Source organism: Echinops telfairi, unplaced genomic scaffold (genome assembly GCF_000313985.2).
Source record: "Echinops telfairi isolate 266 unplaced genomic scaffold, ASM31398v2 ScPeMD7_11;HRSCAF=52, whole genome shotgun sequence".
Classification (NCBI taxonomy): domain Eukaryota; kingdom Metazoa; phylum Chordata; class Mammalia; order Afrosoricida; family Tenrecidae; genus Echinops; species Echinops telfairi.
In genome coordinates this window covers 10,338,152-10,351,158 of record NW_022103908.1, presented here as the reverse complement: position 1 = coordinate 10,351,158, position 13,007 = coordinate 10,338,152, and the positions used below count along the sequence as shown (strand labels likewise).

Genomic DNA, 13,007 nt, shown 5'->3' with positions numbered 1-13,007 from the left:
TATTTAAAAACCTCCATTCCTATTCACATCGTTTGTATTATTATAAAGAGTAGCAATATTTATTGACAATCTTTTAATCCTCAAAAATTACAGAAGGAAAACATTTTCAAACAGTTTATATAAAGGAGTGTTGGTATGCTGTATGTGTACGAGAACATTCTGAGTAATTTTAGTTTGTTGGAAATTTTCTAAATTTTAATAAAGTCTGTTTTTCTTTAGCTTGACAGGGCCAATTCACTGCTAAACCAAACACAGCAACCGTACAGGTATCTTATAGAGTCCGTGCGCCAGAGAGATTCCAAGATTGATTCACTAAAGGAATGTGTCGCACAACTTGAGACAGATGTCAGGTAAGCCATCTACAGATCTTTTTATGAATAGCAAATATATGCTGCCCTGTACTCATTCCAGGTGTAAATGAAAAGAATGAAGTTGCCTTTGAAGTACTGTGATTTCTCCTTGGAAAAACTAGATCACATCATGTCAGGTGTTCACATTCTACCTTAAGATCAGAATTCTCACCCTGAAAATAACAATGTTACCCTTAACAACAGTCACTCTGCCCCTCTTGGAGCACAAAGCAGCTCTCCTTTACTTCTTCCCTCCGGTTCTATAGTGGAATATGGGTTGGACCAAAAGGAGAGAAGGATTATGATCCACATGCCACTCATGGGGTCAAATTGACATTTTAAACAGGTAAAAGTACACATTTACTTAGATTTCTGTTGACTTTGCCAAGGAATTTTTAGGTTTTTCTTCTCCTGACCCTTTAAGTGAAAACCCACCCATGAAAAAAAAGCTAAATGTAAATATATAAATTCCTTTCACTTCTTTAGATGGAAAATGTTTTCTTACTTGTGCGCGTATCTAAAAGACTTGTTCCATTTAGAAACCAGTCCTATTCTGTAATGTTCTTGCATATCATCATTCCAATTCTTTTACATTGAAGTGAAATGTGTAAAGAAAGAGGTTTTAATTAGTGGATAACTGGTTGGTTGGTTTTCTATTTGATAATTTACACTTTTTTGATTAAGTATTAAATGACACAAATGTTTTAAGCTGAGAGATTGGGAGTAGAAATTGTTAAATCAAGAGACTGGGAAACAGTAAGAAAGTAGTAGTTAAGTCCAAGTTTCCTCAACTGCATCATCAGAATTGGCATATTGGTAATTCACTGCAGAGTATGAGTTTTCTTTTCAATAAATCAGAAAAATAATTACCTTCCCCTCACATTTCTACCCTCTCAAAATAATTGATCTAGAACTTTACTCTAGATCTTGATTTATTAAATATGATACACTACTTTACATTTTATTTTTAAACTTCAAAATAAATAGCAATGATTATTTGATTAAACTTAAAGTTTAAAATTATATTTATAATTTTAAAAGATTTCAAATATTTAAAAGATCTTCAAAAGATTAATGGAAAAAATGCATTATCTTTTATTTCCATCTTTCCAGAAGCTTTTTGAAACTCCCTTTAGATTGTCAATATTAATTAATTGTTCCACAAATAAATATTAGGAAAAATAGAAAGTATGTCACCATTCACCAGATACTTGTGTATCGTAGGAAAATTGAGATAGGAAGCCCAAATGAAACTTGCCCAGGTTGCATATTTTTGTTGTATTTTACATATTTGTTTTATTTTATAATAGTCTCATTTCACCTTTATAACCTTGAAGGGTAGGATACAGGAAAATCGTGAGGAAATATTATCATCTTTACAATTATCAAATAAAGTTCTTTCAATATTTATTAAGAATTAAAATAAGAAAGCTGATAAGTTTCATATAAATAATAATAATAGCTATGTAGGATGAGCAAAGTCAACACTGAGGAGATTATATGTCCTCTGAGCAGTTAGCTTTGTTGCAGGTCAAAATTTGAATCCAGATTTAGCTGCTTTCTGTGCACTTTCTATTCGCTTAACCATTGTGTCACACTGCCTCCCTATGTTCTATTCGGCACAAGGGATAAATTTTCATTGAAGTAATATTAAGGAAGAGAAGGGGGGAGAAATTGTAACACTGCATTCATTGTATAATGATGGTTAAAAATGGGGCTTTGATGGCTTCATAATTGTTGAAGCTGAGTGACATATTTCTTATGTTTTCTTCTTTTTAAATAATCCATAATAAAAGTTATGTATATACTGTATGTATGTATGTATGTATATATATACACACACATACATACATATAAAGGGGTAACCCCCAAAAAACAGACAACAGATCCGCTAGGCGGACCTTTTGTAGTACACATTTTTCCTGTTGGCAAACATGGAACAACTTGCTCTGAGTTAGTACACCCAGTGGCATCGCCTGGGAAGGTTTTCTCTGGTCACAGTGAATTTTTCATAAAAGTAGTTTCGCTTGAACCTCATTTTTTGTGATGGCCGATTTAAGGGAATAGCATGCGGCTGTGAATTTTTGTTTCCTGCTCAGGAAAAATGCTGCAGAAACTATTGTGATATTGAACACAGCTTAGGTGGTTTTCTCATTTCAAAAAAGGTAAAATGTTGATTGATGACAAACCTCATTGTGGACCCCCATTAACTTCCTGAACAAATGAAAATGTCGACTCATAGTGCATTTGGAGTTCATTCCACCAGGTCAGACTGTTAATCAGGCTTTCTGTTTAGAAGTTCTGAAAAGATTACATAACAGTGTGCGACAAAAAAGGCCTGATTTATTGCAGACCTAGGCCTGGTTTTTCCACTGTGACAATGCACCGGCTCACGCAGCCACCTCAGTACACCAGCATGCCCCCGTGCACCGACTTACCTGACTTGTTTCTGCAAAAGCAGAGGGACTTGAAAGGACAGTGACTTGACAACACCGAAGTGGAGACAAAACAAGGGAGGTGCTGTCAGCCAGCCAAACAGATGAGTGTGAAAAATGTTTCCAAACAGATGAGTGTGAAAAATGTTTCCAAGAATGGAATCACAGATTTGACAAATGTATTAAGTATAATGGAGAGTACTTTGAAGGTGATACCGTTGTTTTATTTTTTTTTTTTAATTTATATAGCGTTGAAAAAAAATTCCTTTTTTTGTATCCCTCATGTGTGTGTTTATTTGCATATATAATTATAGGGATTAGATACTTTATACATGGGCTGCACGGGTTCAAATTTAGCTTGGAATTTTGTTTTTAATTTGAACTCATCGTGTTAACTCTCTAAACCTCCACATTTCCAATAGGAATTTCTTTTTTTCTTTTTTTAGTACTTTTTTATCACTTTATTGGGGATGTATACAACTCTTATCACAATCCATACACACATCCATTGTGTCAAGTACATTTGTGCACTTGTTATCATCATCATCATTTTCAAAACATTTTTTTTCTACTTGAGACCTTGGTATCAGCTTCTCATTTCTCCCCTTCCCTCCTTCCCCTATGAACCCTTGATAATTTATAAATTATTATTTTCATGTCCCACACTGACAGATGTCTCCCTTCACCCACTTTTCTGTTGCCCACCCCCCTGGGAGGGGGTTATAAGTAGATCATTTTGATTGGTTCTCCCTTTCTCCCCCACCTTCCCCTTACCCTCCTGGTATGGCTACTCTCAGTATTGGTCCTGAGGGGTTTATCTGTATTTCCTGTTTCCAGAAATTTCTATAAGGTTGAAAATGCTCCATATCTATATGTCCAATATGACAGCTACCAGCCACAGGTGTCCTGGTGATGCAAATGGTTAAGTGCTCAACTACTGACTGGCTGTTCAAATCCATTTTGCGGCTCCATGGCAGAAAGTCCTGCCAATCTGCTTCCATAAAGCAGATTACAGTTATCTGAGCTAGGCTGACCACCTCCCCAGAAGAATGTGATATAGGGGACAACACAAGCAACACGCTAGGGAGATGAGCAGGCCTTCCTCGCCTACATGGGGGCAAACTAAGGAAAGAGAGAGAAAGGGGACTAGATCCCATTCTAGCGCACCAACCCCTGAAGACATCAATCCTTCTCCTTGAGGGTCTTCCTCTTTTTCACTGCCCCTCTGCATGAGCTCCTTTTCCATAGACTGATCTCTCCTGATAATACGTTCAAAATAGGTGAAACAAAATCTCGCCATTGTTGATTCTAAAGAGCATCCTGGCTGTACTTTTTCCAAGACAGGTTTGTTTGTTCTTTTGGCAGTCCCTGGTTCTTTGAATATTATTCGCCAGCACCATAGTTCAAATGCATCTGTACTTCAGTCTTTTCTTATTCCGTATCCAACATACATCACATCACATACATATAAGGCTTGGGTCAGGCACAACTTAGCCCTAAAAGTAACATGCTTGATTTTCAACACTTTAAAGAAGTTAACTGCAGCACCTTTACCCAATGCAATATGTGGTTTAATCTTAGAATTGCTGCTTACATGAGCATTGTGTATCCAAAGAACATTAAATCCTTCATTATCTTGACGTTACCATTGGTCTCATTGTGACGATTTTTCTTTTCTTTACATTAACTTGTAATCCATATTGAAAGATGCTGTGCTTGATCTTAGGAGCTCTGGTGATGTAGTGGTTACAAGTTCTGTTCAAAATCACCTGCCTAGCATTCCCTGCCCCAGGAATGACCAGGGCGCAGCGTGCGGCCTGGGCCCTGCCCTCTGGGAAATCCAGGCTCGGCTGTCCCAAGCCCACCCTGGGGACCAACCCTCCACTGCACTCGAGAACCATAGTTCTTTCACAGTGAAGGCCCAGCTGGGGCGAAAACTCGGTCCCCAATCCCACCCGCAGCCTTCCCATGCAGCGAGGCCCCATTCGCTGCCCCGCCACGCACTAGCTCCCCATCGCCAGCCACCCACCCAGGAGCTGTGTGCACGTGCCACGCTAGGCACGCAGGCGCAGGCGCACAGCGCTGCTGCCTTTATGGTCTCGATGGAGTGGAAGAGCGTCCCTACGCGCTCAGTCTAGGGAACTCTACAGTACTTGCGCAAGAAGATGGGAGGGCTTTAGAAAGAGGGGAAAAAAGGCGGACTCTAAGTCGTGTGCAGACCTGGGAGCTTTTCTTTTCCTTCGGTGTGCCACCTCAATCCTGGTGTCCCCCTGGGCCGCTGTCCTGCCCGATGTTAGCGCTATTATAAGAACAAGCCCTACGCAAAGTCCCGTTTTGCGTGTCCCTGATGCCAAGGTTCGCATCTGTGACCTCGGCCGAGGGAAGGCAAAGGTGGGTGAATTCCCACTGTGTGGCCACCTGGAGTATGATGATGTGAGCAGCTCTCCTAAAGCCCTGGAGGCTGCCCGCCTCTGTCCACATCATCCGCATCCAGATGTTGTCGTGCGCTGGGACTGACAGGCTCCAAACTGGGATGCGAGGTGCTTGGGCAAATCCCAAGGCACAGTGGCTGGAGCCCACATTGGCCAAGTCATCGTGTCCACCCGCACCCAGCTTCAAGACAAGGAGCCTGTGATCGAGACCTTACGCGGGGCCAAGTTCCCTAGGCACCCCTAAGATCCACTTTTCCAAGAAGTGGGCTTCACCAAGTTGAATGCGGATGAGTTTGAGGACATGGTGGCCAAGAAGCGCCTCATCCCGGTTGGCTGTGGATCAAATACACCCCTAACTGGACTCTTGGACACCTGGCGGGCCCCATTCATGAAGGCCTTGGTAGCTCTGTGCTTTGCGTCACCTGTGCCCACAAAATCGAGCTTACTAAAAAATAAAAATAAACGACCAGCCTCTCTGGCCCCTCAACTCTTGTGAAGAGTTTCAGAAACTCCCAGGGCAGTTCTAGCCTGCTGGGAGTCGGCATCGTCTTGATGGCAATGAGTTTATCCTTGATCTTCATTAGCAAGGGCTTCAAGCCCTCTTCACTTTAAGCAAGCAAGGTTTTCTCGTCTACATATCAAAGTTTGTTAATGAACCTTCCTCCGATCCAGCTTGTCAGGTTAGTTGCGCAGCACACAGATCGAGTAAATATAGTGAGACCATACAATCCTATCACACACCTTTCCTGATTTTAAACCTGCGGGATTCCCTTGTTCTCTTCACACAACTACCGCTTGCTCTGTGCACAGCTTCTGCATGAGCGCAATAAAGTGATCTGAAATTTCAGTTCTCCTGAAGGCTGTCCATAGATTTTGAGGGTCCACACGGTCCATTGCCTTGGCATAGTCAATAAAACACAAGTAAATATTCTTTCTGGTATTTTTCTGCTTTCATTCAAGATCCATCTGGCATCAGCAATGATATCCCTTATTCCACTTCATCTTCTGAATACGACCTGAATTTCTGGCAACTCCTTGTGGATGTACTGGTGCAACTCTTGTTGGATAATTTTCAAATGTTACTTGTATGTTGTATCAATTTTAATGTTCTGTAAGTTGTGCTTTCTGTTAGGCCATCTTTCTTTAGAATGGGCACAAATATGGATCTCTTCCAGTCAATTAGCTAGGTAAACTAGCTGTCTTCTCAATTTCTTGGCATAGACCAGTGAGTTCTTCCAGTACTTCATCAGTTTGTTTGAACATTTCTTTTCTTTTTCTAATCATTTTATTAGAGGCTCATACAACTCTTATCACAATCCATACGTACATCAATTGTGTAAAGCGCATTTGTACATTCATTGCCCTCATCCTCAAAACATTTGCTCTCCACTTAAGCCCCTGGCATTAGGTCCTCATTTTCCCCTCCCTTCCCACTCCCCCCTCCCTCATGAGCCTTGATAATTTATAAATTATTATTTTGTCATATCTTGCCCTGTCCGACGTCTCCCTTCACCGCTTTTCTGTTGTCCGTCCCCCAGGGAGGAGGTCACATGTAGATCCTTGTAATCGGTTCCCTCTTTCCAACCCACTCTCCCTCTACCCTTGCTGTTTTGCCACTCACACCACTGGTCCTGAAGGGATCACCCGCCCTGGATTCCCTGTGTTTCCAGTTCCTCTCTGTACCATGTTTGGACATTTCAGTCGGTATTCTGGAGCCTTGTTTTTGGATAATGCCTTTAGTTTAGCTTGTTCTCCTTCCTTCAGCACCATTGGTTCTTAATCTTATGCTACCTCTGGAAATGGTTGAATGTTGACTAATTCTTTTTGATATATCTTCCTTTAAAACTACATGCACCATTCAATAATTTGCTTATAGACTCTTTCAGTATTGCAATACAGAATTTGAATTTTTCTTCAGTTCTTTCAGTTTAAGACATCCTAGGGGGATGTTCTTCCTTTTTTGTTTTTCTAATGCCTGGTCTTTGTCCATTTCTTTATAATACTTTACTTTGTCTTCTTGAGCTTGCCGTTGAAATTTTCTGTTCGACTCTTTTACTTCATCATTTCTTCCATTTGCCTTACCTATTCTTCAATTACGAGCAGGTTCCAGAGTCATATATTCAACTAATTTTTCAGTGAAAATTTATCTTAATAATTACTATTAAAATTTCCTCAAATATGTTGAATTAGGCCAAATTTGGAACTACCTTACTAATAACAACAATAACCAGGAAAACTATGTGAATTATTTATTTAACTGCTATTCTTTACTAGGGCAGCATTGGGCTGTTTACAGCTGGCTTGTTGCATAATTTTATTAGAGAATATCTTAGTAGATAGTGAATTGGAATTTCTCATATGGAATCATATTTCAAATTGAAGCAGTTACTTTGTAAATGAACGGAGCCCTGACGTCACAATAGTTAAGCATTTGGCTGCTAACTAAAATGCTACTGGTTCAAAATCACTAGCCACTCCTTGGGGTAAAAAGACCTGATAGATGAACTGTTCTTGTAAAGATTGTGCTACCACTAGTCAACTCATGGCCATCAAGTTGATGCCCACTGACAGGGACCCTGTAGGAGAGAGCAGAGCTGCTGCCTCTGTGAGTTTCCCAGACTAGAACTATTTATGGGAGCAGTGGAGTGGCTGGTGGGTTCACACTGCTGACCTTGCTGATCGCAGCAAGCGCATAACCTCTATGCCACTAGGGCTTCCCTACAGAGATTACAGCCTAGGAAACCCTATGAGGCAGTTCTACCCTGTGCCCTAAGGTCTTTGTCATCAGAACCAACTCCAGGACACCTAAGAACAACGACAACCTTATAATATGAGAAATTAAGGTGCTTTCAGTAGTTTAATTACAGGCTTTGAAGTCTAGCAGTAGGTGTACTCCGGTTACCTTAAAAAGGATGTCATGATGAAGCCATAAAAGAGGCCGGTACCCTCAACAAGTCAGATGCAACAGGATAGGCCACAACCCTGTGTTCCCTTACCCCTTCTCTGACCAGTGACATTCCATTCCAAGCTTCTAGTAAGGCTCCTTCTCCCAGACTCTAAAAACACGTTTAACCTGATTTAGTTTCTTTTAGTGAAAGTGTTTGTAAAGTATCTTAGTGTGAATATCAGAAAGCATTTTCTCTAGCTTACACATTAAAAGCTTTTTAAAGAATTGAATCTTATGACATTCTTAGAAAATTAAATACCACTATACCACAGCCACCACGCAAATATTTAGCTGTTTTCCCCCTATATTCAGTGTCTACAAAGGTTAGAGAAAATCTGCACTAAAGTAAAATCATTGTGGACATTTTAAAAGCTAACATTGGAGATGCCATTATTTACTTTAAATTTCCCTGTTGTTATGTAATAGTCAGCCGTCAGGGTTAGCGCTGTTACCTGTCCTCCTCCGCACCACTAGAGACCGTCTGTGCTCTGTAGTTTGAACTATGATTCAGAATTGAAGGAAGCGTGGAAATGAACATTGCTTGTCTTGCCCTCTTTTCTTATCTTAGTTTATTCTTTACTAGTAGCTAAAGAGGAATAGCCTACGTTGTCAACTTCTCTTCCCGGGCTAAGCCTGGGTATATTGATCCAGGAAGTTAGGGAGCAGTATAGCAGGAATATGTTTTCATATTGCAGGTGAAACAGAGCCATAAACATGAGTTTCTGAGTAATAATTAACCGGGCATTGAACAATTATGGGTGTAATATACCATTCAAGGTAGATGTGCTTGGAAGGAGATTTGTTTTGTCGTTGTTTTATGAGTCACACCTAGAAGCTTTGTCTTTCTCAAGGTAAGTTTCCAGGGTTATGAAATGTGTCTTATGAAGCTAGCCTGCCGTTGTGTAATTATTACATACATGCTGGAAGAGCACTGCTGTACTCATCGTCAAATTCAGCATTAAACATCCACATGTTGAAGGTAGTCTCCCTTGTGATTTAAAAGTACTTTTAGGAATATTCCAGAGAAGACTTTCAAAACGTATACCCACATATCCTAATGATGGAGATATTGTCCATGGATTGCAGTCAGTCCATGATAAACTCATCTTACCGATAAACAACTGACCTACTCTGTAAGTTTACCCATCCACTGTTTATTCTCAATTACGAACTTGCGATTTTTTAAAATCTAACTGTAGAGTAGTTTGTTCTTGAAAAACTTAAATAATACTGCGTGGAACACACAACTTAGGAATTATTCCATCCAGATATTTTGATTCCCTCGGCGTTCCATTCCTACCACACTGCATTTCATTTAATAAGGCTCTTGGTAGTGGAAGGTCCTTGTGTGGGTGAGGTAATACACTTCATGTCACTCCATACTTATATATTGTGTGTATGCCTATACATGCCAATGAATCTAAGCACACACATGTTCCTTGAAAAATTCTTTTTACTTAGTTTTTGTGTGTTTCAGTTCTTGTCTATTGTGAAAAATATTTTCCCTTGAAATGATTCCAGCTAAAGATTGATTAGGTTGTGATCCTGGCCATGTCCTATAGAACAGGACACTCTGTTTTCTGCATCACTCGGTTCATTTCAGCTCAGGAGGATCTCTGGCACCTAACTCCCAAAGCCAATTTGTTGTGTTTTGTTTTGCTGCAATGCTTACATTTACTGGCATTTAATTACTGTTTTCCTCTGAGGCCTGTCTTTCATCTAAGTTAGTAATACATTCATAGAGAGCTTTATGGGTTCTGTACTTTAAGTAATCATTCATTAGATAATTCACATATCCCTTTGACTAAGTTGAGTATTATTTTCCACATCTACAGATGAGAAAACTGAGGTTTGGCGAGGTGATATGTGTTGGGATTTTATGCCACACAACTGAGTCTATGGCCCAGTTGGAAACTGGTCATTATTCTCAGGGGACAAATCTAAATGAAGCTGTGAATTATTTACAAGGGGGAATATGTAGGCTATTTTGTCTTAAATCCCTGGAATTCCCCAGTTCTTCCAGAAACCATAATGTTATTCCTTGAAGTAAAAAAATATGGCCTCTTATTTTTAAAACTGTGAACTTTGGTCTCTACACTCCTGGAAGAAAGCGTCAGTAATAAGAAGAAGAAATGAAATATGTGGCTAATTAATCCATGAATGACTGCTCCTTTGACATGAGACCAGAATACATGGATGGTACCAGGCTACTGGACAATTTTATCAGAGATTCTACAGAAAAATCCTGATCAAAAGAGGAATGGGGAATGCAAAATAGAATTTCAAATATTCCCCAATTCCAGACTTTCTGGGTCCATAGATTGGATGAACCCCTGGAATTATTGTCCTGCGATAGTCTTTATTTCTTTTCTCTCTTTTTTCCCCTGAGGTAATCTTTAAACCATAAGCCAAATATGATCCCTTTAATTATCCTTAAAGCCAAATAACAATTTAGCTTAACTAGTTAAAAAAAAGTCTGCCATGATCAGCATTATGCTCTTTTAAGAACTATAAATGGGATCAAGTTTACAATAGCAACTTGAAAGACCTAAATCTTACAGGGCAGTAAAGGTATGTTAATGGGGGAAGAACAGCTGAGAAAAAGAGTTGCCCAACTTGAATAACATAGCCAATGTCACTGAATTGTACACATAGAAACTTGAATTAATATGGTTTTGCTGTGTATATTCTCAACAACAAAATAAAATATAAAAATTAAAATTGGGGTTGCCTATTAAAGAGTAATTTAACATATCTTACCTATGAATATTATTGAAATTATTGTTTTGTGCCTACTTCTCATTATTTTTAAGTAAATTTGTTCTATTAATTTGGATTTTTTTCTGCCATTGCAATATGTTTGATTGATTGATTTAAATTGGAAGTTAATACATACACATAATACATATATGATTCCATAGTTCAATCACATCAAGCAATATTGCACAATTGCTACCCCAGTCAGTTCCCCAACATTTTTTTCTTTCCTGGATTCCTTGATATCATCTCTTCTCACTTTTACACACACACACACACACACACACACACACACACACACACACACGAACCACCACCACCATCACTACTGTACCCACCCTCAGCTCTCCCAGAAACCCTTATTCTACTAACTGTCCCTATAGGCTCACCAATCATAGGTTTCATATACCGAAAAACATATAACACAAATTCAAAAGGGTGGTGGCCCCCAATGATGTTACGCATCTGAGATAAACCCTTCTATGAACAAACAAACAAAATTACAGAAAATGTGTAAAACTGGATCAGGTCCAGTATGCATCAAAGGGGGGTTCAACTGCCAAGGTTTTAACTGTTCAAGTCAGTTTTATCCCTTTGAAACTTCTATACTTATCTCTCCATTGCCCTACTATTAATTTGGTTTTTTGCTTTGTATAGGTGAGCCTTTCCATGTGTTCTGATTGAAAACCTTTCCTTATATTTTTCTCCTTAGTATTTTAAATCTGTACTGTTGGCTAGTTTAATGATGCTATTATTATAAGAAATCTCAAATGTCTTATGGACGTTACTTGAAATGTAATTATTCAAGAATCTAATATGAAGTGGGTGTGTGGGTATGTGCATCTCCTATGGATGAGCTGAAGCTACCACCTTAGGCATAGGCATAATCAATGGACGAGTAGTTGTTCTAAGGATGTGGCTCTGCTCAGTGTTTACATACTGAGGTCATCACTGGAGATTTGGATAGATAGTAAAGTATGGTGAAGGGATCTGACGGTGCCCAGCTATCACAGAGAACAGCATCTGAGATTTCAAAGACTTTTCCTAAAATAAGCAGCCATCAGTGAGTCCTTGCAGAAAGAAAGCACGCCGACCCAAGTTTGAGTGGAGGAATTTTAATAAACACCATGATCAATGAAGGGAATGCACTATAGCTTAGACATTTTTTTAAGATCATTTTATTGGGGGCTCTTACAGCTCTTATAACAATCCATACATCAATTGTATCAAGCATATTTGTACATATGTTGCCATCATTATTTTCCAAACATTTACTTTCTGTTGAGCCTTTGGTATCAGCTCCTCTTTTTTCCCTCCCTCCCACCTTCCCACCCTCGTGACCCCTTGATAAATTATAAATTATTGATATTTTCATATATTACACTGTCTACTGTCTCCCTTCCCCCATGGTTTCTGTTGTTCCTCCCCTTAGGGAAGGGGAGTTATGAGATTGGTTCCCCCTTCCTCCCCTCCGCTTCCTACCTTCCCCTTACCCTCTTGTTCTTGCTACTCCCATTTCTGTTCCTAACTGGTTTATCTGACCAGATTAAATTCTAAGTAATTGGTTTACACAAATGTATGGTTTACAATGGGAACTCTAACTCCATTTTGATTCTTCACATAAATTCAGCCTCCATTGAGTTCATTCTCACTATAAACAGGCAATGTTAACACTGGGCATGCCTTTAATGAAAATCCAGGTAACCAAACTACGTGGTCATGAGGAATATACAACCAAATTGGTTGGAGAGCCCCAGAACCAATCCTGCAAGCTTTTTAAATCTATAGTAGTAAGCACACTGTGATCACTTCTTTATTCTCACTTGAGACAGTGATGAGTTGATATACCTTGAGCCATTATTTTGTAACAGTTTACATTGGTTTCCACGTTTTGTAATTACTTTGTGGCCATGAATCTCTTGGACACCATTATCACCTAGCTTATCTTAGCCTTGTTAAGATTTAATGAAGGGGTCTCTATTTTTAAAACAAAATAAGATGTTTTACCTATGGAGCAAAACATTCCTCATTAATTTTACTACCCCAGGGGGAGCGGGGAGGGAGGGGAAAAATGAGGACCTAATGC

General features: G+C 39.4%; 1 protein-coding gene across 2 annotated transcripts in view; it reads left to right on the top strand.

Moving 5' to 3' along the window:
• The window catches only part of PIBF1 (progesterone immunomodulatory binding factor 1), a 295,171-nt gene that overhangs the window by 212,862 nt on the left and 69,302 nt on the right, over window positions 1–13,007 (top strand). For both annotated transcript variants that reach the window (XM_045287163.1, XM_045287164.1), the window contains exon 15: window positions 220–350. In XM_045287163.1, the coding sequence (XP_045143098.1) occupies window positions 220–350 (131 nt within the window). The remainder of the gene's footprint in view (window positions 1–219; window positions 351–13,007) is intronic.